Source organism: Pangasianodon hypophthalmus, chromosome 19 (genome assembly GCF_027358585.1).
Source record: "Pangasianodon hypophthalmus isolate fPanHyp1 chromosome 19, fPanHyp1.pri, whole genome shotgun sequence".
NCBI classification, from domain to species: domain Eukaryota; kingdom Metazoa; phylum Chordata; class Actinopteri; order Siluriformes; family Pangasiidae; genus Pangasianodon; species Pangasianodon hypophthalmus.
Window position 1 is genome coordinate 8,071,929 of NC_069728.1, and position 26,552 is coordinate 8,098,480.

Sequence of the window (26,552 nt, forward strand, 5' to 3'; positions counted from 1 at the left end):
TACTTGATTATAATTAGCAGTCCTGGGCTAATACTTTTTTGTCAAAAAAAACTGACATCATCCATATATCATATTTACACAAAGAGAAGTCATTGAGTAAATAAGTGTTTGTAATTAGTCTGCACAGCAGGATTTATTTTATGCTTTATCTGATTAATAATTTGTGTCTGTGGGGGATGACCTGCTTTAACATGCGCAGTCCACTGACTCAGGGCAACTTTTTTTTTTTAGCAATACAATTTTTAATTTTATTTGAGTATGAGTACGAGATGGCAGGAAAGTACTGGTGACTAAAAGAATTTTTTTTTAAAAAAAATTTTTTTCCATGTTTCCAAACAACAGTTACATTATTAACACTTTTACTTTACCTTGATAATCACATGGTAAAAAACCTGAGTATTATAGGATGAATACACTTATTATTGCCTTACTTAGTAATAAAATTCAATTAAAATTAAAATGAGTTCTAAAACATCAAGAGTACATAACAAACAGAGGTGGGCGTTAGGGTCATGGCCAGGTCAGGTGAGCTCCTGCTATGACAAGCCCTCGTATCTACAGTAATGTGTCTGGGCAGCAGGCAAGTAGAGTTGTGAAAACCTGCTTTTCTTCCCACAGCTCATCACATATCTCTCTGCACGTATTCTCAGCTGATGCCAATTAAAGAGATTTTATCTTAGTTTAAAAGGAGCGCTGGTCCTTTTAACCAGGTAGCAAGTGACTTCCTGTACACTTCTGTCCTTTCGTAAGAATCTTTTCACCTGTGCAAAGAAAAGCCCATTGATTGTATCCATAGCCCCAGAGACTGAAAGAAAGATGTATATCTGCTCCGACCAGCATTTCACTGAGGTAAACATTTTCTTCAATCATATGAATCCCATTACAAAAAACAGGTATTTTGGGTATTTTTGCATTAATGTTGAACAGACATCATTCATCTACATGCAATAAGCCTAGCATGTATAGTCTTCAAAACACGTCAAGGTCATTTTCCTCGCAGAAAATTGCTTTATGGTTTGAAATGCAATTTTGATCATAGAAAAACAAGAAGTGATTTACATGGCATCCTTTGTTGAACATCAACAATATGAAAACCATATTTTTCTCTCATTTTCTCTCACCACTGATTTTTTTTCTTTATCTCTTCTCTTAAACTCTTCAGTCATTCTCTCTCTCTCTTGCACACACACACACACACACACACACACACAAATTTGGCACCATATATATTAGAGTGTTGTTTTACGGTTTTATTTTGTGCAGTATTGATTCCTATACTCTAGATGTAAGTAGTTTTTTCTTGAACCAAAATGAAATATTGATGTTACCTGTGCGTTTGAAGATCTGTAATTTTAGCTTTCAGGAGAAATTAAGAGGAATTACAGTAATTGATACATAGTTTGAAAAATAACTTTTGCTATTATGTTTGTGCGCATAATTTTTCTCTAATTGAAATAGAAATATAGATTTTCACATGTAATTAAAATTTTTGTCAGTACTACTCAAATATCAGAGTCAGAAACAAGGATGAACAAAAACTGTAGAAGTGGATGTTCTCAACACGAAAGATTATAAATATGTGCCAATATGTATGTAGCATACAGTAGCTCATAATAATGAGCGAAAGAAACCTGCAGAGAATTCAGGCACTCAGGGTTGAGTATGTGTATGATGATAAATGCTGAACATGCTCTCAAAATGACTCACAATTCTTGAGAAGGATAGATTAACACACACTAAGCAATGCTCTTTGGAGTAGTTGCTGAATTTTCAACCTAGTCCTATTTTTCCTACTCCTACTTGGTAATTTCATTCATTGCAAAGTCAAGGTCTGCGTTTGTAGTTTTTTTAAATTTTGCCCTTTCCTATAAATTAATGTCTGTTTGCTTCAAAACAGTTTTAAGGTAGTGTAAGAAGGGTAAAGGATTATATATTCTGTTATATTTTTAAAACTCAAAGTATTAATTTGACTTCAAACCACATCACTGTCAAGTGTAGCAGAAAATAACAAAAAAGCACAAATAATTTAAATCCATTTTACTGAAGTTTGCAATTCAGGATGACAGACACAGATGTAGATTTGGCACCTCCAATATGTCTATGCTCACACAGATCACTCCTTTGTTACTTTAGGTCAGGAAATAAAAGGAACTTCCTGATCTCTGTTTAAGAGTGACTGGCCAGCTGCTGACAGCAACAAGTCAAATCCGCCTGAAGGGAAGTGTCTTTATGCTGGATCTCCGGATACTCCACAATGTCCAGCAGCTCAATAGGCATCCAAGAGGCAGGTGCACTATTTACTAAAAAAAAAAAAAAAGAAAAAAAAACACATTGAACAAGGCTCAGGGTGATTTGGCTTCTTTTAGGAAAGCATTTATTGGACTGTTAAAATAATCTTTTGCTAATTAGTAATTTAATACATATATTTTTGTATATAGTACATTTAGCAGACACTGTTATCCAGAGTGACTTACAGAAGTGCTTTGTAGTCTCTATCAAAAAAAATATCTGCATGTTAGTTCAGTAGGTCAGGGACCCTGTTAGGGGGAGGTTAGTACGGCAAGAGAGTCAAGAGATTTAGTAATTTAACATAATAATAATAATAATAATAATAATAATAATAACAACAACAACAACTCTTTGGTGGCAGGCCTAAAGAGGGACACAGGGCAGATTCACATCATTGATTTGCAAATATCCAACAACATAGAGTTTATGAACCACACTTGGTGCTGTGCTTAAATCAGGTTGCCAGAGAATCACACCGTATCCTGGTGTAGGTCTCCCACTGTTCAGAGGGAGGTGTCAGCTAGGTTCCCCACAGAAGTTTCAACTTCTGTAAATTGGAGTGACAGTTCCAATGCTAGCAGTCAACAGCTATTGTAATAGAAGCTATGCAATATTGTAAGTTCTCACTAGAATTCTATTAGCGCATCTGCATTCAGTGCTTGAGCAGTACTTTATTTGGGGATTCAATACAGGCATCAAGTGCTGCCATGTGACCCAGCCCAACCTACTTGTGATCCATCATATTAGCTCAAATGTTTACCATGGAGCACGAGTGTGGTTGAGCACTCTGTCCAAATCTTACTTTAAAGCTCTCAATTAAATCATTGCATTGTGGCAAGGATTCTGTCAGTGCTGTGTGAAAGAGCACATTTGGCACTGTGGGTTCGGTAGCACTATCCAATTCCACTCAGACTACTACCCTTTGGAGTGGCTGCCATGGCAGAGGCTAACCCATTTTTGGATGTTGAAACCAAAAAATTAAATGTGGCAGTTCAATTGCTGGGTCATTTTCAGCCTGGAAACATAGCATGGCTGCAAACATAGTATGCTCATGCATCTGAGATGAAGAACATGTACCTCCGAGTTGAACAGTCTCGTGAACTTGTGAATCATTGATTTCTGCTAAGCCATGTCTGCCACCAGGTCGTTAATTCACCTAGAAATTAACTTAGATTGATCAATGCCAAGGATCTGAGCATATTGCCGGTGCCCCGGTTCAGTCAGTGGCTACATAAGCCCAAGTCTTGCAGCATGGCTCGGTTAAGCATATGATGAGAGCTTTGTTGAATCAAAAACGAACTCCAGTCACAGAGTTGCATGTTGCATGAAATTCAAACATAGGTCTTCTGGTAGGTCAGTTAGATGGCAGGGAACCAGCTAACTTAGCAGAGTCCACAATAAACAGCATGTGATATGGTAATGGTATGATATGGTATGGTGATGGAAAACCACTCATCCTCACTAGTAGTCACAGGCGTGCTGGTTGGCTAGATGGCAAGAGATTTGAAATACTCTGAGGAAACAGTGCAGAGGGAGAACCTGTTGAGAGGTGAGAGGTAATTGTCAACATGGAGCAGGTTTCTAGAGACCTTTTTGGATCACAATAAGCAAACACTTACCAATGCAAACCAATGTACCCAGTTTACCAGGTACATTTCATACTTTGTATCTACACTCTCTGGTCTTTATGTCAGTCTTTCTTACACCAAAACCCTTCACAGTTGCTATCTGTCACCTCTCCTCATCCCCCATCAAACAAGGGAAAGAAAGCACCATAAGACCCCTGCTGTCCAGACATTATTTTGGTGGTGGACAATTATCAACACTTACATGACAGGAGCAAGGTGGGTGTTGCGGGTTTATCAGCAAGTTTATCAGCAGAATTACAGTTCTTATGAAACACTTCAGTGTCACTGATGAAGTACTAGAGGGTGACAGACAGAAATTGTGCTTGAAATGAAAAGCCATATAATCTCTAACTGTACACATACAAGCAGTCCCGACAAGGGATGTGTGTCGAATCTAGTTGCCAGAAGTGTACAGCATTAAAAAAAAACAACACAGCAACACTGCTGTACCTGATACACTGGTACCAGCAGCAAACCCACTAAGATGCTACTGTCAGTCTCAGTGTCAGTGTCATTGCTGTGCTGAGAAAAATTCTACAACCAAAAAAAATATTTGGACAGCATTGGTCCTGTAGCAGTCCTTTTCCACTGAATTGTGAACGTCTGACTACTTGTGTATAGCAACAGATGGACTACAGTAAGTTACCCCCCACCACCACCCCACCCCACCCCAAACACACACACCCACACACCCACACACACACACACACAGAGGGAATAAACATATTTTCCTTTTGAACAGCTGAGATGTATTTTTTAAATATATGCATGCTTTCATTATATGTTTAGCTACTATACAAATGGAAAAGCTAGATCTGTACAAAAACTTCTGTCTAATTGAGGCTGTAATGTCTATAGTAAATTGTGTATGCAACACAATTTAGTCTCGTGGAATATTTCCATTACAGTGTAGATAATGTTTATGTATGTATTCTGTGATTAAACTGAAAATATAAAGCTTGAACCAAACACCTATGAACCTATGGTTTCTTATACAAATACAAGACCTATTGTGATACACATATGCGATGGTACAGAGCGAGGCTTGAAAAAATAAGGCTATTATACATCATTGTTGATGTGAGATTGCTGACAGACAAAGGCAGGTAGTGCTATTAGACCTGAATTTGTACTATGCTCTTCAAACAAAGACCTCACCAGCTTCTCTATTAATACAACCAAAAGGGCAAGGACGAGGTACAGAGAAAAAAAGATGAACAGAGAAAGAAAAAAGAGCTTGTTCATGACAAAATGCTAAAAACTATATTACTGGGGGAAAAAAATGAAAAAAAAAAATCAATGATAGCAAATTAATTTTATTAATGTGATGATTTTTTTAAAGCACAATAAACCTTACACTGTAGTTTTAATATCTACTTTGTTGTATAGATTTATTGTATTTACAAAACAATGCAAATATTAATGCAAAGGTTGACTGCAATACCATAATACTGCATATATCAGTAACAAGTTTTTAATTTTGATATAAAAAAAAAGCTACGTATTAGATTTAAGTTTTATGCACAAATATTTTATTTAAGTATTATTAAGTATTATTCTGTTTCTTTGGAAAATTATTACAGGAAATCAATGCAATCCAAGGCAAGGAAACCAATGTGCTTGCCATTTTATACTTCACAAAATATGATTTTCGGTAGTTTTTACATATAATGTAAGATTTTCAGTTATTTATTTACAATTAATTATGCACATTATATTTCTTTATTTTACTGAGCTGAAATTAAAATTAATTCATTATTTACTTAAATACTTGGGTAAAATACTTAAAGGATTCGGCTTAAATGCCTCATCATCCGCTCATGAAGGAATTCTGACCACCTTTGCCCATTTCTGTAGAATGTTTAACAAATCTATTTTGTTAGTACCTGCCTGCAATATTTTCTAATGAACCTAGCGGTTTCTGTTTTCCAACAATTTAGTAATATAAACCACAGCAATGCTAACCATGATAAAGCAGTTACTAAGTATGAATAAATTAATGCTGTTAACATGTCACACAGCATTGCATGAACACCCAGTACATGTCCGTGTTAATGAACGTGGGCCTTTTTGTCTCGAAAGCTACTTATTTGTCTGCATGGTCCAGCCTGCATGGAAAAAAAGGCTTTGCAACTCTAATGTGAATGTTGCAGTAGGCTAAGATCTTCATTTTGTTTATCCAAGCTAAGCCTGATTTCAATAGGGACAAACGGCAAGCAAAAAAGGGCAATTTTTCCTGCAGTGGTGGTGACCGACAGGGGTCAATAGTGCAGAGGGCACAATCCACAATCAACACAATGCACAAAAAAGGCGCCTAAGAACATCTCATAGATAAGACACATGCTATTAACATGTAAGAAGAAAGGACATCAAGCAGGGAGGCTGTGACCCTGAATTCTGAGATTTGTTGAAATGCTCACTCTTTCTCTCCCTTGCATGCTTTTATTACAAGTGTGGAGTACTTTTATTACGAGTGTAACTTCCAGACCCAGCAAGAACTGCAGTGATAGCCTACTGTCAAATCACAGGGCACATCTGCGGAAACAATGTCACTGTCAGAAAACGACAGACAGGTGGCTGCAAGGAAGAGTCTCGGATCTCTGGAATAGCTGATATATTCATTTCTGTGGTGAGTAAATGAGTGTAAGTAGGAAAATGAGAGTTCGGAGAAAACAATGTGTTCCACTCCATGCAGTCATATCAAGGGGAACCATCATTGAGTAGAAAAGCTGCTGCTAGCCCAGAGTCAAATATTTAATTTAAAAGAGTGGACATAAAAAAGCTAAGTGAATGGAAGAGTAAAGCCTAGAATGAGGTCAACAACCTCTTAGGATTTGGAAAGGGCAAAGAAGATGCAGTCAGGGCAATACTGCCTCAAAACAACAAATTTACAGTTTTAATGAACAGACTTCTCATCTGAGTGAATGTGAAATAAGTAAAGAAGCTTAGAGAATCTCTCTCTCTCTCTCTCTCTCTCTCTCTCTCCAGTGTAATACAAGTCAACCTGTTAGCACCTTACTTAAAGGTCATATGGTGCTGGCATTTTATTCACTGTAAGAAGCAATTGTTGGCTTTGACCTTGCAAGCATTTGCCTCTGAAGCAGGGAGATGGCTTCCAGAAAATCAATAGAACATGGAGGTATGCAAACTCTATGGACAGAGAGAGAGAGAGAGAGAGAGAGAGAGGGTTAGGGGATATATAGAGAGACATGGAGAGATTCGCTGTCCTTCATTAAATAAAGATATCCTGAGAATGGAAGTAAACTGGGGGAGAGGGGGCTGACATCAGATCCCAGGGCAGAGCAGACTAACTGCTGTGCAGACTTGCCAGTCTTGTTAGTCACACTTAATGGTCTCAGCATCTCAACAAGCCAAACAGAGCATGAGGACATGGGCTAGATAGCGTAGTCTGCCACAGCTAGGCCTGAGTCCTGCTGGTTTTAAAGTGCAGGGCACAGACTGGAGAATATCACATCACAGCTATACTCAGCTCAGCTCAGCTCACTTCAGTTGTTTATGCTAGTAATCAGTTCTTGTACATTTTGGAAAGTAATATGGGGATGTACTTACAATGCATCAATTACAAAAAATATGAAAACCAAATGAGAGATTTGGGAACATCAAGTGAATCATTCACTGGAGCTACAAAAAAAACAGTGTGTATCTTTTTATTTTTGTCAGAAATTAATTTGTATTGGCTATAACCAACAATAAAAAACAAGTATATAATATTCCTCATACAGGTCAGCGTACAGTAGTAGATGATTGACTTCCTTATAGGTTCTTCTGCTTAATATTGACGTGAAATGTAAGCACAAGTACAATGACTATGCATTAATATGCAACGGGACAAAAAACTTTTAATTAACAAAGTATCTTTAAAAGAAAATCAATTAAACTGTCCATTTTACTCACACTTTAAGCAGCCTGGATGGTGTAGCCTTGGAAAAAATAATGCTAAATAGTAAGTAATCATTACTGTGTATATTTATGCCAGGAGTGCAGTATACATGCTATACAAGACATGTTTAGGCTATTGAAATCAGTATACAACAAAGAGCTACCAAGAATGCCTGTGGAGAGCAGACAGTGTCCACAGTAGCCTATCTGCAAACACTTGCAGCAAATGAGTAAACATTATTATTATTATGGTAAAATAGCATTATCTAAAAAATAATTACAGTAAAAAAGTGATTTAACAGTCTTTGGCCATCCTTACTTTATGAGTTCCAAGAAAAGTAGTGTAATAACAGCATTTTATATCTGCCTTTGGGTGTGAACCAGACAGTTTGCAAAAATAATCTCTTGCTGGTCAAGACCTAGTGTTGACCTATTATTCATTTACATTTATTTATTTAGCATACGCTTTTATCCAAAGTGACTTACAAATGAAGAAATTCAAGCAAAGCAGAGAACAGTACAAGTAGTGCTACCATACAAGATTTTTAATTGAGTGCTAGAGGAGCATTGTACACAGAGTAGAGGAGTAAGAGCCAGTGTAAGTGCAGATTTTTTTTTTTTTTTTTGGCGGGGGGCAAGTTAGGGGTTAGTTAAGTGTTCACAGAAGATGCAGGTCTTTAGCCATTTTTTGAAGTTAGAGACGGATCGGAGTTTATTCCACTACTGAGGGACAGTCAGTTTGAAGGTTCTGGTAAGGGACCTCATGCCTTGCTGAGTAGGAGGCATCAGTCATTAATCATGTAATGTACAATATTTATTCTCCTTGTTTATGTATAACTACTGTATTATCACTACATATAAATGAAGAGTCCTTACTGTTAAAAACAATCTAATGATTATATATATATATATATATATATATATATATATATATATATATATGTATGTATATATATGTATATATATATATATATATATATATATATATATATATATATAGAAATGTATATATATAGAAATGAAGTTATCTAATTCGAATCAGCATGAATCTGATGGACCACAGAAAGAGTGTGCCTGGAGATAAAGATTGAAGCAGAATGAGAAAATCTCTGGCTCCCTCTAGCCATGACATTCAGCTGTGCTGCTGTCAGCCTGAGGTACAGCTGGAAAGAAAACACAAAGGTAGATTTCCTCCCTCAGGAACAGGAGCCAAAACACTGAAACACTATTAAATCATAGTTAATCTCCAGAGGCAGATGCATTATGTGTGAAAGCGCTGTCACTGGGGAGAGAGTTTTTCAGCAACCAAATTAAATTTAATCTGCTATTAAGGAGTCATACAGCCATATGAGCATTTATGGCTTGAGAACGCTCTGCTCAGTCATCCAATGTGCACCGCATGCACCTCAAACACATCACATGATATAATAAATCAGATAAGCCCATCTCAGATCACCAGATGTGTGCACATGTTTGTTTGTATTATGTGTGCAAGGGAACAACCCTGACACAACCCTAGCACTAACATCCCTCTTTCTCTATTGCTCTTACCCCCATGCCTGCTGCTCCAGGGCAAGACCACGTTGAGCTAGCAGCCCAGCACTAAGCCACCATATGGCTTTAACAGCAGCTCAGTGCTCCAGATAGAGCTGAGCATCATGCATGGGTGATCAGCGAGGCCACTAATGCTGTAATTAGACAGACAGGGCCAGGTCAGCTGACCTGCTGAGTTTAGCCTCCCAGTGATCATGCAGCCTCATTAGTCATACCCAAAACAATGGAGGCCTCACATCATAGCACAATGTGTGCATAAGCATGTAAGGCTTATTTGCATACTCAGTATATTCTCAACAAATTAGGAATACTGGAAGGTCACCTCCAATAGAAATGAGACCTTTATTCACAGTTATCTCTTTTTTTTTTCATTATTAATTCATTTCTGCTAGGATACTAAATTACAATATGCTATGCAATGGGAAAAACAAAGCCAGTTCTAATCAGACTGAGACTCTGTATCAATAGTTTATAGTCTCAACCCATTAGGATGTACGGTGCTAAGGTTACAAAGTCAACCACCACCACCACTACTGATCACAAACGTTAGTGATTAGTTAAATCTATGACATGGATTTTGTGTATTACGTAAAATTTTTAATACGTGTTTAAATGCCATACATTGTAGTTGGGATGTTTTGGTAATGTGTAACACCTGAACACATTTTAGATAAAAACTAAACATAAATGACCCATTTAACATATTTTCATGCACTTCATCTATCAATCAATAAAGAGTGGTCTTTTAAAGAAAAGAAAAAAATGATATGACCTTGACTAGTCATATCTTAATCAGTAGAGAAGAAGAGGTAAAATCTGTAATTCAATAATTTTGTTTCAAGACGGACAGACAAATTAACAAAGACAAGAAAATGAAAAGCTTCAGTTACCAAGTTATTTTGGTTTCAACCTATTCAAAGTAAAAACAGAAAATTTGTAAGTTGGATCATCCTTAGGCTACTTACTCATTACAAATACAGTGCATCCGGAAAGTATTCACAGCACTTCACTTTTTCCACATTTTATGTTACAGCCTTATTCCAAAATGGATTAAATTCATTATTTTCCTCAAAATTCTACAAACAATACCCCATAATGACAATGTGAAAGAAGTTTGTTTGAAATCTTTGCAAATTTATTAAAAATAAAAAATGAAAAAAATCACATGTACATAAGTATTCACAGCCTTTGCTCAATATTTTGTTGAAGCACCTTTGGCAGCAATTACAGCCTCAAGTCTTTTTGAGTATGATGCTACAAGCTTGGCACACCTATTTTTGGGCAGTTTCTCCCATTCTTCTTTGCAGGACCTCTCAAGCTCCATCAGATTGGATGGGGAGCGTCAGTGCACAGCCATTTTCAGATCTCTCCAGAGATGTTCAATCAGGCTCAAGTCTGGGCTTTGGCTGGGCCACTCAAGTACATTCACAGAGTTGTCCCTTAGTTATCTTGGCTGTGTGCTTAGGGTCGCTGTCCTCTTGGAAGATGAACCTTTGCCCCAGTCTGAGGTCCAGAGCGCTCTGGAGCAGGTTTTCATCAAGGATGTCTCTGTACATTGCTGCATTCATCTTTCCCTCGATCCTGACTAGTCTCCCAGTTCCTGCCGCTGAAAAATATCCCCACAGCATGATGCTGCCACCACCATGCTTCACTGTAGGGATGGTATTGGCCAGGTGATGAGCGGTGCCTGGTTCCCTCCAGACATGACGCTTGCTATTCAGGTCAAAGAGTTCAATCTTTGTTTCATCAGACCAGAGAATTTTGTTTCTCATGGTCTGAGAGTCCTTCAGGTGCCTTTTGGCAAACTCCAGACGGGCCGTCTTGTGCCTTTTACTGAGAAGTGGCTTCTGTCTGGCCACTCTACCATACAGGCCTGATTGGTGGAGTGCCTTCTTCTGGAAGGTTCTCCTCTCTCCACAGAGAAACACTGGAGCTCTGTCAGAGTGACCATCGGGTTCTTGGTCACTTCCATGACTAATGCCCTTCTACCCTGATCGCTCAGTTTGGCCGTGTGGCCCACTCTAGGAAGAGTCCTGGTGGTTCCAAACTTCTTCCATTTATGGATGATGGAGGCCACTGTGCTCACTGGGACCTTCAATGCTGCAGAAATTTTTCTGTACCCTTCCCCAGATCTATGCCTCGATAAAATCCTGTCTCGGAGGTCTACAGACAATTCCTTGGACTTCATGGCTTGATTTCAAACAAACTTCTTTCACGTTGTCATTACGGGGTAATTTAAACATAACAAAATGTGGAAAAAGTGAAGCGCAGTGAATACTTTCCGGATACACTGTAAGTAGCTAGGTAATGCTGAGTAAAAAGTTAAAATATGTAAAATATGTAAAATGACCTACTTCTTCTTCATAAGCAAAATTCCAGAAAAACTTGCTTAGTTTTCCCCCACCAAAAGAATGGAAACATCTATAACTTCACTGACTATATAAAAAAAATTATGTTCAATACAGATAGTATAGCATACATCAATTTTCAGTCATTGAATCATATTCTAATTTTAATTTACTCTTGGTTGTTCCCAGTTAAAGCTCCCAGTAGGGCATAAAATGGATAAAACATATTCCAAATAAACTCAGATCATGGCAAGCACACATAATTCTTCACTTCATGAGCAAAGTCCTGTAAATTTTAGTACTATTAATCTTAGTACTGTGAAAAAGGTTGTATATTCTGTTTCTAGGTTGTATATTCTGAATTAAGATTTTAAAACACCACTCCACAGCAAATTTGACAGTTAATATGTATTAATCATGAAGACATCAATGAAGACATGATTAATGTTTATTAATGATGAACAAAATGAGACCACAGGGAATGTTTAGCACATTCTTCTGATTAAGTGAAGTATTTACTCATTTATCCAAAGTCACTACTAATTCACTTCTAGCTTCTTTTGTACCCGACATGGGCTGGCTAAGTAACTTCAAAAAAAAAAAAAAAAAAAAAAACAATACACAATTGTGTGTCAGACCATGGATTTTGAATTTGTCTACTGTATCTAACAAATTGCTGTATTTACTAGCAATTACGAAAGAGGCAAATACAGTGGGAGAAAAAGAGTTATATATTTGAATAACTTCATGGTCATAACAAACATAACAAACATCATGGTCAACATTCATTATTTAAACACTCACCCACAGACAGATTCCAAAAAATGTTAAATTAATATTATGTCTACTGGTATGGCCACTATACATATAGCCAAATGTATGTGGACACCTGACCATCACACCCATATATGGGCCTTCCTGAATCTGTTGCCAAAAAAGTTGACACACACAACTATATAGATGTCTTTGTATGCTGTAGCTTTAAGGTTTCCCTTCAGTGTAATTAAGGGGCTCAAACGTGTTCCAGCATTACAATGCCTCTGTGTACAAACCAAGTTCCATAAAGACATGGTTTGCCAAGGTTGGAGTGGAAGAACTCAAGTGTCCTGCACAGAGCCCTGATCTCAACCTCACTGAACACCTTTGGGATGAACTGGAACACTGACTGCACGCCCAACCTCCTCACCAACATCAGTGCCTGACCTCATTAATGCTCTTGTGGCTGAATGAACACAAATCCCCACAGCCACATTCTAAAATCTAGTTGAAAGCCTTCTCAGAAGATTGGAGGCTGTTACAGCAGCAAAGGAGGGACCGACTTTGGAATGAGATGTTCAACAAACACATATGGGTATGACGGTCAGGTGTCCACATAGTTTTATCCATAGAGTATATATAGTTCAAGTTGGCATCATCAGTGGGAACAATGTTGCTCTTAAAAATACTTTACACAGAGGAACTGTGGAACATGTAGTGCTTTAAAAATATTACATAAAGAATACACAGAGAAGTGTATGATAAACTGCCCCATCCACTAAAATACTAGAGAACATCACACTTTCTATAAGCAGCGGCTTGTGACCATAGATTTGGTGGGGCAGGACGACATTAATAACAACAGAGCCTTAAACAAATTTAAGTCAAGAGGTTGTCACACATGACTTATGCTATAGGCTAATATCTAGTGAATTGTTTAGAGTAACCCCGTAATATGCAGTCGACAGTGTTCAACTGTGTTCAATACCACTCCATAATCCTCCTTTCCCTCTCCAAATCTTCGCAATATATCTTACATCAGAAATGGTTCTGTACAGCATAGACACACTGCCGCACTAACAGTTTGCCTTTGTTTGCAGAAATTAATTAGATTTAATTCAGATTATTTGCTATCAAATAAGATCTTGGTGGCCTCAGAGCTTTTAAATGATCCCCCTGGCAACCCTGTCATTGACTGTCCTTTCCATAGCTCCTCTTCCACTGATAATATTCATAAAGCGAGCATGAGGCCGCATGAAGCCTGTAGGAATGGACCTCTAGTAGAGCTTGTTGCAGTTCTCATATTTGACCACTAGGTACAATAATAACTCTGCGGTGCTAAAAGGGGCAAGGATCTTGCTGCCCCGCAACATCTGAAAAAGGTAGGCAAATCAACTGAACTTTGGTTTGGTCACTCTAAAGGGTAATTAGCATTCCAATGGAATTTAAATAAACGGAGCTATATACACTATATTACCAAAAGTATTCGGTCACCCATCCAAATGATCAGAATCAGGTGTCCTAATCACTTGGCCTGGCCACAGGTGTATAAAATCAAGCACTTAGGCATGCAGACTGTTTTTACAAACATTTGTGAAAGAATGGGCCGCTCTCAGGAGCTCAGTGAATTCCAGCGTGGAACTGTCATAGGATGCCACTTGTGCGACAAAGCCAGTCGTGAAATTTCCTCGCTCCTAAATATTCCACAGTCAACTGTCAGCTTTATCATAACAAAATGGAAGAGTTTGGGAACAACAGCAACTCAGCCACGAAGTGGTAGGCCACGTAAACTGACGGAGAGGGGTCAGCGGATGCTGAAGCGCATAGTGCAAAGAGGTCGTCGACTTTCTTCACAGTCAATTGCTACAGAGCTCCAAACTTCATGTGACCTTCAGATTAGCCCAAGTACAGTACGCAGAGAGCTTCATGGAATGGGTTTCCATGGCCGAGCAGCTGCATCCAAGCCACACATCACCAAGTGCAATGCAAAGCGTCGGATGCAGTGGTGTAAAGCACGCCGCCACTGGACTCTAGAGCAGTGGAGACGCGTTCTCTGGAGTGATAAATCACGCTTTTCCATCTGGCAATCTGATGGACGAGTCTGGGTTTGGAGGTTGCCAGGAGAACGGTACATTTTGGACTGCATTGTGCCGAGTGTGAAATTTGGTGGAGGAGGAATTATGGTGTGGGGTTGTTTTTCAGGAGTTGGGCTTGGCCCCTTAGTTCCAGTGAAAGGAACTTTGAATGCTTCAGGATACCAAAACATTTTGGACAATTCCATGCTCCCAACCTTGTGGGAACAGTTTGGAGCGGGCCCCTTCCTCTTCCAACATGACTGTGCACCAGTGCACAAGGCAAGGTCCATAAAGACACGGATGACAGAGTCTGGTGTGGATGAACTTGACTGGCCTGCACAGAGTCCTGACCTGAACCCGATAGAACACCTTTGGGATGAATTAGAGCGGAGACTGAGAGCCAGGCCTTCTCGACCAACATCAGTGTGTGACCTCACCAATGCGCTTTTGGAAGAATGGTCAAAAATTCCTATAAACACACTCCTCAACCTTGTGGACAGCCTTCCTAGAAGAGTTGAAGCTGTAATAGCTACAAAAGGTGGACCGACATCCTATTGAACCCTGTGGGTTAGGAATGGGATGGCACTTAAGTTCATATGTGAGTCAAGGCAGGTGACCGAATACTTTTGGTAATATAGTATATATATATATATATATATACACACATATATGTATATTCTGCCCCACCTGCCCCTATGGACATATATATATATATATATATATATATATATATATATATATATATATATATATATATATAGGGGTTCTGCCCCACCTGCCCCTATGGACAAGCCACCACTTTCTTTCTATTTTTAATAGTGCATTGCACTATTAGGCATTGTGAGAAACACTGTCAGTGTTATTCAATTAGGGGTGTGCATACCTGACACACGCTCAAAGGGAATTGGAGCTTATTTTAGCCACAGAGAGTCAAAGTGTCTTCCCTTGATGTTCAAAGCAAAGGGTAAGCAAACAGTCTCAATATGTTCACTGACCAATACTCATCTACAACATTTTGTGAGTGGCAGACCAGTGACAGAAACAAAGGACATCACTGATATCACACAAATACAGAAATCAAATCTGTAACTAATGACTAAGAAATCATTGATATTGATGTTTACTGCTGAGAGCTACTTATTGTTCATTTACAGTCTGAGCAATCAAATCATAGCAAACCAACAACGCTCATAAAAAGAGGTAAGTCGGTTGAGAGGTAGAGACTTTGTAATATTAGACTGCAGAGTAACGATATAAAGAAAAGGTTCCCGAAAATGGCATATTTCTTGACATGATAGCACCATATGGATGGCATAGTGAAAACTGTGCCATTTATTATGCATATACATTTGTATGCAAAAGTTTGGGTACCCCTGGCAAAATTACATATTTTGTTGATTTTTGAAGTTAAAAGAAACAAACAACTGTTGCAGCAAGCTATTTATTAAAAAAGAACTCTGCAAATAGTATGCACAGTTGCTTTAATATTTGAATAATTAAAATATATTTTTGAAAAAACCCACAATAATATAGTAATTGTGGCATGTGTAAGATTTTGGACATCCTTCTAAGTCGGTATTTAGTAACACCCCCTCTGGCGGACATGACAGTCTCCATACACTTTAATTCTTGTTTAATACATCTTCACCCACTCTTCTAGGTCTGAGAAATTCTTGGGCCATCTTGCCTAATATGTAGATCTACCTGCATATTTTCAATGATGTTTAAGTCAGAGGACTGTGAGGGCCATTTAAAAAGTTTCAGCTTGCATTTCTTTAAGTAGTTTATTGTGGATTTTGAGGTATACCTGCAACCTCGTTTTGGATCATTGTCCTGTTGTAGAAGCCAATCTTTTGTCAGCTCCAGGTTCTTGACTGACTGAATCACATTTGCTGATATTTACTGGAATCCATTCTTCCATCTACCCATGCACTGTTTCAGGTGCTACTGACTGCCAAACAACCCCAAAGCACGACAGATCCGCTCCTTCTTCAACAATTGCTGCTCCTTTGGAAACTGTAGCCAAAGAGTCCCATTTTTACTTCATCAGTCCACTGCACTTGTTTCCAAAATGCCTCTGGCTTTTGTTTTGCATATATCAGGTAAGGTTTCCCTCTGACAACTCTTCCATGCAGACTGAGTTTGTGCAACCAACACTGCACAGCAGAACTTTGCATCATCACTCCTGCATCAGCTAAACCTTCCTGCAGGTCCTTTCTGTCATTTGGGGATTTTGCTTTGCCTTTCTGGCCAACACACAGGCAATTCTTAGAGTGTTCTTGGCCTTCCAGATTTTGCCTTGACATCTACAGCTTCCCTTAACTGCCATTTCTTAATGACATTTCAGACAGTGGAAACTATGAGCTGGAAGTACTTTGATATCTTTTTATGTGCCTTCCTCTGCTTTGTAGCCATGCTTAGAGGAGCCTGTTTGAAAAGGTTTGAAGAGTCACTGAATTTATTATGCTCTGAAACTGAAAAATTATGCTCTGAAAAGTTGATCAAAAATAAAAAAGGAACTGCATATTAACATCTGCAGAAAAGAAATATTTTTTAAAATAATTTGCTGCAGTGGTTCTATTTATTTCTTTTGACTTCAATTCAGCCACACTGTCATCCAACTGGTTTTCCCAAGCCACCTCATGTATTCTGGATTTGCATTTATTTTTCTGTGTTTGAATGATGACCCATAGACAGTCGTACTTAGTTGCAATATGTTGAACAGGGAAAAAGAAAGTTCACAAATGGAGAATATAAATTTCCCACTGATTTGCCAAGACTTCTTACTTTATATAGAATCATTTCAAATGTAACATGCAAAGAGTAGGAGCAACTGTAACAAACACCAGTGAGGGATTTCTTCATCATATTCACAAAGAAGGTTATAAAAAGGCCCATACATTGATCTATAGTCATTTATTCTTGAATAGGAATTGCTTTCAGCACATGCTACATATACTCATGTTCACAGACTTCCTTTGTCCTCTTTATTATACCTGTATCTGTCGTTCCATAGACAGTATTTAAGGCAGTATACAAAGTGTGTAATTAGAGGTAGCAGTAGGTCTTCTTACAGTAGTCTTAAATCTGGAAGCCCCTGGTGTTGACGTTTCATGAAATCAGCATCTTTTTCTTCAAAAAATGTGTAAAATGTATATGAGGAAAAGAAAGGATCCTATTTAGAGCCTGGAGGATCCACAAACATTGCCCCAGTTGGTGGCTCCACACTGAAAAAGCATGTTTAATACAGGCTTAGTGCAGAGGTAATTTGTTTCTCACAGTATATTAAAGTCTTATTACTAGGTATAACTGCAAATTATGCATTCTATTACATGGTGTGTGTAGCTATCAATGCAGCTTCATGGAAAAGAGCTGCTGTTAAATTAAAATGATCAGAATGGCAAAGGGTGATTACATCTCAAATAAAAAAGTATCCACATCATTTTAGGTCACTTACTTTTAACATGTTAACACATTCCTATGCATCTATTTACTTATTCCTTGTAGAAAGACATGATTAAAGAAAGACCCAACAGGCAAAAAAGGAGTATAAAACACAGTTTTATCAGCACCAAAAATAATGTTGGCCTTGAGGATACTCACAGTGCTGTCACTTTGGTTTGGGTTGAGTCTATTGTACATTTCCTCCACAACGCTGCGTCTACGAGGACAAAACAGGAAACGGCATGAGTTACAGTACATATAGCTCTCCTGGTTTAAAAGTAATTATACCATGTTTTTTCTCTTTTAATTGTGATATCTCCTCATTTTGCTGTGAGGTGTAGCAGTAAAGTGACACTGCCAATCTCATAGCAACATTTCACAAACTGTGTAAAGTGTAGAGTTGCAGTGTGTCTCTTGACCTACATTTCAGCAGCTAACTCAGAAATGACCAACTGTGAATTATTAAGGATGAAGAGGTTCTCAGCCAAACAGATGCATGATTCAGACAAATTTCTCTCTCTCCCTTTATATTTTATTTTATATATATATATTTATAGATATATATAGATATACATTTTACTCCATATATATATATATATATATATATATATATATATATATATATATATATATATATATATATATAGATAGATAGATAGATAGATAGATATATAGATAGATAGACAGACAGTGAGAGAGAGTTACAGATCATATTATGGAGAGTGTTGGGAAGACTGATGAGAATTCTCTGAGCTGGGAAGTCATTTGTTTATTATGTCAAACTATAAATCTAAATGACTCTTGATGAATCTGAATCTGTACATGGTTTAAAAATGCATCAGCGTGGCATAAATAATTTAGTTAGGAAGGTAATGAGAAGAGAAGATGAGGAGAGTGGAAGGGGAAAAGAAATGTACTACAATTTTTTTTTTTTGCGAGGTCCTTCTCAAAAAATAAATAAATAAATAAAAACCCCATAAAATTAACATTATAACTTTCAGTTAATTTGTTGGGCATCACAGGAATACTTTAGCATTTGTCTTCAACTGGACCTTAAACTGAATCTTCACAATGTTGTTTGAACTCTATTTTTTTTTGCATGTTGTGTGTAAAAAGCACTCACTTGCTAGCCAGCTCTCCCCCAGGTGGAAGGTTGGGGATGTTCTCCGTCGCTAACACACACATCACATGGGCTAAGTCTGGAATGCTGTCCACGCCCTGCTTCTTAATGAGTTCTGAGGAATCACAAGGACTTTTGGGGTAAGTCAGGTTAGTCCAGGGAAAGCATGTTATATGTCTACACAAAATCCGAACTTAAAAAAGGACTCGTTTGTGTCTAGATCTCATAATGAAATAATGTGAGACTGCACGAAAGCTGAGCTTAGTGGGTGAGTCATCGTTGCAGGCAGCCTGTCAAAGGTTGTCTTCTATGACTCATGCTACCCCCAACCTGTCCCAAATAGAGGTATAAATAAACGCTTTTCAAGTAAATGTTTCTTTCTGTACTTTACTTAGCTCACCTGACTTCAACAATCAGTCCCCCTGACATGTATCCTCATATATTTCAGGTAAGATCACTAGATTTGAATCCTTTAAAAATTATAGCCTACTTCAGTTGTTAATGCAAGAAATAATAAACATCTCATTATTTAATAATAGCAAGATACACCGATGAAAAAACACAAAACAAGGCATTTTGTCTAAATAAGAAAGCTCACAATCTCAAGAGTTCAATAAGTAACTTTTATTTCAATCATCATTAACATCTAAGAATAACATCACAATTTCGTCTCTACATAGCCAGTGTTTGGGTGCTAACATACAAAAATAGAAATCAAACAAAATGAAGCATAGAGTGCTCATTCCCCTTAATGAAATGCTTTTCTATTGAATTTCCCTTCTATGAAACATTTTGGTAAAATAATTTCAAATCAATGCTATATGATTACCCACTGAGTGGTAATGAACGAATGCAGACACACACAGAATGCAGATGCTAAGAAAGGACTCAAAGACTGTAACACTTGTCACCACCCTTGGATAAAACTGAAAAAAGGAAAATACTGAGATGTCAGTGGAAATAAATGTAGTGTGCGAATTTGATCTCTGGAGATGGACTCAAGGCTTAAGAAATGTCTGATCAACTCACAAAACCTTCAGTTTACAATTAAATAAACAAGCTTCATGACACTGGTACACAACTTACAGATAATTACAATAAATACAGGGAGGAATTATAGCTTCGTTCATAAAATTAGTAGTGCTTTTTGGCTGAATAAATTGGAATGCCTTTGTGATTTGGTTCAAAAGAGGTAAATAATGTTGTTAGAATAAATAATTCAAATAAATAAGTGTCATCGGTTGCTCATCAGTTATAATCCTGAGAGAAAAAACATATGAAACATTGGGACGACCACTCTACTAAATGGGAATATAATGTATCTATCCCTTTAGAAAAGTTCCCTAAGTTGATATGTTTAAAGGTAATACACTTGGTATGTTGTTTAGACAGTGTTACCTAACCAATGCGTTACAGTTCAAAACCTGTCCAACAAGCCCAGCCAGAAAACACTTGAGTTCCAAGGTTAAAAACTCTTAGAACCAGTCACAACAAACAAATCCAAGATGGTGTCCACTACAATAATCACTGTAACTGTTGGAAAATAACTCAATGTTTAGAAAATCTGTAATACATTGGGCCTCATTTATCAATCTCTATCAAAAGGGTACGAAAAAATCTCAAATACAATTTATCAAAGGCATACAAATCTCTGCTTTGTGCAAAAATGGCCTCATCTGCTGATAAATTTGATAAATTTCACCTGAGCCTAAGTGGAATGGGCACGTACATAATGCTCAATTACTAGACACATGAATCCATTTACTAGCTTTTATTTAAAAGCTCGGCTATGGATAGTTCTGCACAATGGCGAGAGTAAAGAACAACTGCTTCAGGCGTTGGAAAGTCAAAAAAAGGGTCACAGCAATACATAAAATGCTACGTCTTTGTATTTTTTTTTTTTAAGTCAGTGGATCCATACTGACCTTTTAATGGTGTGACCTGAGTTTTATAATAGTGAGTGCATTCTCCGTGCACAGTCTCAATTTAACTCCACATTCAAGAGCCAAATAAATCAACCATAGGTCTATGAAATATAGGTTTTAGATGAATGGTTAGAACAACTGCACTCATTGGTAATATTTCAAGAAGCACAAATTATATTTTCATTACATACTTGTATGCCATAGATCAGGTCACTATCTACACTGTCTACAAAACCTCACACCAGCACATCATTAATAATACCTCGAACTGTTGTGCATTCTAATCATAGCATAATCTCACACTCACATTTATAAATTACAAAATGCGAGCCCATCTCATCATATCACTAGAAAATCCTTTCCAGATGAAGTAAATCTCATCATACACTTGTGCTTTGGCATAAGATACAGATGAGCTGAGTCATTTGTCTCTTATGCCAAAGAGGAAATTGAAATCATAATCAAATCTGATTGTACACACACTCAACAAATATGAGTTTCTGACTGCACTTCCAGTTATTATGAGACCCACTATCTGTAACATGTCAGGTAATGCTTGTCTCCTATTTAGCATACTTCCACAAAAGGAACAACGGTCCTAAAGTGGAAATCATGGGAGGTGAATATCACCATTTGTTTTAGTCAAGCTACTAGTACCTGGTTTTGTATTAACTAGTACCTATTTGTGTGTTTGTGTGTGTGTGTAAATGTAAAATCCTTGTTTCCTCATTTAAGTGTTAGTGCACTATTCTGCTATATGCTACAAACTTATAGAATTTAATTCCAGACACACCTGCACGCACAATTCCACACAACACATGATCATTCAAGCTGGAAGAATGAATAAATAATGTCTGATACTCAAATGTTGACCACTACACACATGGTCTTTCAAGATAAATAACTGAAAAAAAACCCCAATCTAAATAACACATGCTTCCCAGAAAAGAGCAAGAAAGGGGAAACACAATCAGAGGCACGAGCCAGTCTGAGCAATATTGTGAAACACTGAGAGATGGCACACTTCGGTTCTTCACTTCATTCACATTCCATTCAGTCCAATTGACAAACAGAGGAATGCACAAAAATCTTTATTCTTATTGATATTGTAACAATTATTATTATTATTATTATTATTATTATTATGTTAGCTTTAATAGTACTAGTAATAACAACAACAATAATAATAAAAAAGCTGTAGTTTTAGATCTACCTGCAAATTATATACTGTGTGCAGGTGCTACCAAATATAACATGGAAATACTACACATCATACGAAGATTTCTTTGTATGTTCTTCAAGAAACAAGGAGAACGTACCACATTTGGGTGGTTGAAGTCATAATATGGTCATTTGAACTGCTGCAATAAATGGTTGTGCCACCTACATGGAAAAGCTTTAATTATGAATTTCCAGAGATAATTTTTTTGTTGTTGTATAATTAGGATAGCGAGACAAAACTGTGCTGACAAAATGTTGACATCAGTGGATTAATTAGTAACAAATGAGCTATTCTAATAGCACATGTTCAGTATTTTGAATACTGTGTTCAGCTCTGGTCTAAGAAATTCTAAGAAAAATGAATACAGGAGTAGTACGTCATTCAGAAAGTTCTTTCAGACTAATTTAACACAGCTCGGGTCTGATCGAGAGCAGTCCCTTCCTTAGTGTTGTCAGGGAGACCTGTCTGCTTTGCATGCAGGAATGCATTTAAAAATCATCATGCTACTGGTATTGTACATGCCCGTGGACTATTTTGAAATAGCTTTACTCTTGAGCCAGCTAGTTAGTTCTGACAACTAGCGATAAGGCAACAGCATTCCTTGTTACAGGCAGAAACCAGAATCATGCAGAAAATGAGTATCAAGGCAACCCAAAGCAGTCACAGCTACAGATGCACAAAATGCACCCCTGGACCTGACGCATCATTCTGTGTCTGTAATAATTTAGTAATGCTACAGCAATAAATCTCGAACATTTTGTTTCATTCGTTTAGCACATCAACTCGGGAAAGTGCGAATAAACATGGTGCCAAACTCAAACACATGCTTCCACAAGAGAATCTGAATATGATACTGTAAGGCCATCGGAGTACACGAACATGAACAGAATGTATCACTACACTAAGCATTTTGTCGTTTCTTAAACAGATAGCTACCACAAAAAAATGTGGTTGTGAATTTGGTTTGTTTTCTATATTAGACACTTCTAAATATAGCAGCTTTCATAAGTAAGTATGGAGCTAGAAGTCGAGTCAGCTTTCTGAAGCCCTGTTATATGACTGGACTGCCTCAGTGAGGAGTCACGGTGAACCCTGGAATAAGCCAATCAACATTTCAATGCATTACACACAATCATTTGTTAGGATTACAGATTCAAACTGCGGGAATACCTTTGGCACAAAGTTATCAAAGGTTTCTATGAGTTTTTATTCTCACTATAACGTTTTATCGATCCTGATAAATGAGTCTCGTCAGAGTTGGGCTTCCTAAAAGTTTCATAATGTGGAAATCATCTTACAGTGATCTTTGTTCTATGGCACTTTTTGGGATATCATGTCATGGCATATTACATAATAAAATACATCTAGGTCTTTAAAGACATCAACTGATTGGCATTAAGGGCACTATTTTCCTAAAACTGCTAAAACTTCTAGATGAGTTTTAATGTTCACTGTTGCAATATAACTTATTTATTAGCCTTTTTAGATGCTCCACCTTCTACTTTGTTCTGCAAGTACTTATCCAGCTCTGCTTCTCTCTTCACAGCTTCTGGATTGATCTTGGGTGCACCTGGAAAACATACCAGTATCACGCTCATGTTGTCACGGCTACCCTGTTCATAAACAGAGTGAGGAGAGAAAGAAAAGGAAACAGTCACACAGTGCCAACTACACACACACACTGACTCACTGTTTACTGATCTAATTAACATGCTAGTTTTTATAATATATCTATCTGACCTGAAACTATTGAGCAACTTTATCTGGCAGGTCGTACCTTGTACAAACAGGTGTCCACTATTTCATTACACACCGTCTCCAGGTCCTCGGTCACCTCTAGCCGTGAGCGCACATAGTCACATAGTTCCTCGTTGGTCATGACGTCCCAGATTCCATCACAGGCTAGTACCACAAACTCATCCTCTGCATCTGCCCTTTCGATCTCATACACCTCCGGCTCTGGAGACACCAGCTGCTCTGTGGGGCCTTTCCCATGCACACACTTGTAGTCAAAATCTCCAAGAGCACGAGAGACAGCCAGAGAACCGTTGACCCGCTGAATCATAACGGCGCCGCCCGCATTCTGAATCCTCTCCTTTTCTAAAGGGTTGTTGGGCTTGTGGTCTTGAGTGAAGAAGTGGACCCGGCCACCACGGCTCAGCAGAGCTCGGGAGTCACCGCAGTTGATGAAATAAAAATGGCTTGGAGAGATCATGATTCCCACGGCCGTGGAGCCACTGCGGTCAGCGCCATGCTTGCGCTCTGACATAGCCCGCATGTGCTCGTCGATCTGCAGGAAGCCTGTGCGAATGCCATTCTTCACGCTCTCCACCGACGGCTCAGGATGAGAACCTTCACTGCCTCCACCTGGGCCTCCGCCTCTGAAATCCGGGTTGCTGGTGATGTGCTCCAGCAGGTGTTCACAGCAGTACCGCGCCACCTGAGAGCCAGCGTGCCCATCATAAACGGCAAAAAACGCCCACGTGTCCAGGCCGTGAGGAAGGCCAATGACTGCTGTGTGTGCGTCCTCCATCTCGACCCGCCATCCCTGCATGCTGCTCAGGCCATAGCGCACACTGTTTCCCTCCCCGTGTGCGTTCAACTTCTCCATCTTTGGCTTGTCCAAGAAAGCACCCATTTTTGTCTGTTTTAACCAAACACAAAGCAGCATTGCAACCAGAAATACCTGTTAGGTGTTTTTCCTGTTTACAGCTTTGCTTTAGATGTATAATAATGGAATGAAAATATTCTACACAGTGCTATTAAGCTTTTACATCAAATACGCAAAAAAGGCACTTTAGAAAGTAAAAATGGATTTTTTTTTTTTAGAAATATGAACAATAAACACCTGTCAAACAGCCACGCCCACAACTGCGTTACTGGCTAGACAACATAGCAAGATAACTTTTTTGTTTTTACAGCAAGCGAGGTACTAAAACAAGATATAGACTCATAGATATCGCCTCATACATCGAAATAACTGTCCTAGAGTACCACAGCTGGTTAACTTGTTTTCTGTTCCTTCTATATAAATTAACGTTTATTTCTAACATGCTAATACAGACCAGAAGCTAGCTAGCTAACCCGACTGACTTATTTTAATCCATTAAGAGAGTTACATATTAACGTTACTTACCAATCCTCTTAAAGGTCTTTGTTGAACGTGAAGCCGAAATGCAAAAACTGCAGAGTTTACCTCTTTCAGCACCACACTGACCAGCTGTCAGGCTAACCAGCAGCTTAACTAACCTCCCTAGTCGCTAGCTCCAAAAGTAAACGGTGAGACAGGTATTAGCTAATCAGCTGGCTAGCGTGTTAGCAGACTTCCTCACTAGCTGGCGAGATAGGAGAGGTGGAAGAACGGAACTGGGAGAGAGAGAGAGAGAGAGAGAGAAAGAGAGGGAGAGAGAGAGAGAGAGTCCCTTTATATCCCAACAAGCGAGAAATACTAAAGATGTGCATTACTGTAGTCTAATACGGTGGTCTACAGTAAGGTCCATTTTAGCACCTGTGTTTTATTTCGCTGCGGTTCTGGCTTTTCTCGCGCAGAGGGAGGGAGGGAGCCTGTGCGCTGACTCCCACCTCACATCAGCACATCTCCGCAGCGACGCTCAGAGCCCCGGATGTAAGTCGCCCATGCCAGTAGGCTGCTTCTGCTGCCAGAGTGACGTCATCGCGTCATCGCCGGTGAACTTTACACCGTATTTAAGGGCGCGTTATTGAACCGTATCTGAGTGCTTTCACATCTATTAGTCTGTTCACTGAATCAGAAGGAAACTAATACTTCAATTAGTTTACTACACTACATGGCCAAAAGTATGTGGACCCCTGACCATAACACTCCTATGTGCTTGCTGAACATCCCGTTATAGATTTAGTCCACCTTTTGCTGTTATAATAAGCTCCACTCTTCTGGGAAGGCTTTCCACTGGATTTTGGCTGTGAGGATTTGCACATTCAGCCACAAGAGCATTAGTGAGGAAGTCTGGGGCTCAGTCGACGTTCCAGTTCATCCTAAAGGTGTTCAGTGGGGTTGAGGTCAGGGCTCTGTGCTGGACACTCAAGTTCTTCCACACCAACCTTCGCAAACCATGTCTTCATGGAGCTCGCTTTGTGCACAGGGGCATTGTCATGCTGGAACAGGTTTGGGCCCCTTAGTTCCAGTGAAGGGAAATCTTAATGCTACAGCATACAAAGACATTTTATAAAACTGTGTGGTTCCAAATTTGTAGCAACAGTTTGAGGAAGAATCACATATGAGTGTGATGGTCAGGTGTCCACAAACTTTTGG

At 38.5% G+C, this 26,552-nt stretch overlaps 1 protein-coding gene across 2 annotated transcripts; it reads right to left on the reverse strand.

Moving 5' to 3' along the window:
* Nucleotides 1-2,170: 2,170 nt before the first annotated feature.
* Nucleotides 2,171-25,872, reverse strand: ppm1ab (protein phosphatase, Mg2+/Mn2+ dependent, 1Ab). 2 transcript variants are annotated; one of them, XM_026944482.3, is made up of 6 exons: nucleotides 25,398-25,872; nucleotides 24,039-24,905; nucleotides 23,757-23,874; nucleotides 19,118-19,229; nucleotides 18,154-18,211; nucleotides 2,171-2,300 (listed from the first exon to the last, which is right to left on the reverse strand). In XM_026944482.3, exons 2-6 carry the CDS (start codon nucleotides 24,897-24,899, stop codon nucleotides 2,298-2,300), a joined length of 1,152 nt encoding a protein of 383 aa, XP_026800283.1. In that variant the 5' UTR covers nucleotides 24,900-24,905; nucleotides 25,398-25,872; the 3' UTR covers nucleotides 2,171-2,297. The 2 variants fall into 2 exon arrangements, with proteins under 2 accessions (XP_026800283.1, XP_026800282.1); XM_026944481.3 differs by lacking the exon at nucleotides 2,171-2,300 and adding an exon at nucleotides 15,317-17,777 and having other exon boundaries at nucleotides 25,398-25,871.
* Between the last annotated feature and the right edge of the window lie 680 nt (nucleotides 25,873-26,552).

Bases quoted from the DNA above. Each gene is read 5' to 3' on its own strand.
- ppm1ab (XM_026944481.3), bottom strand. From the start codon at position 24,899: ATGGGTGCTTTCTTGGACAAGCCAAAGATGGAGAAGTTGAACGCACAC. The intron at 19,230-23,756 runs GTGGAGCATCTA...GTGATTCCTCAG, and splicing joins CTTGCAGAACAAAGTAGAAG to AACTCATTAAGAAGCAGGGC. The intron at 18,212-19,117 runs GTGAGTGCTTTT...TTGTCCTCGTAG, and splicing joins GGGGGAGAGCTGGCTAGCAA to ACGCAGCGTTGTGGAGGAAA.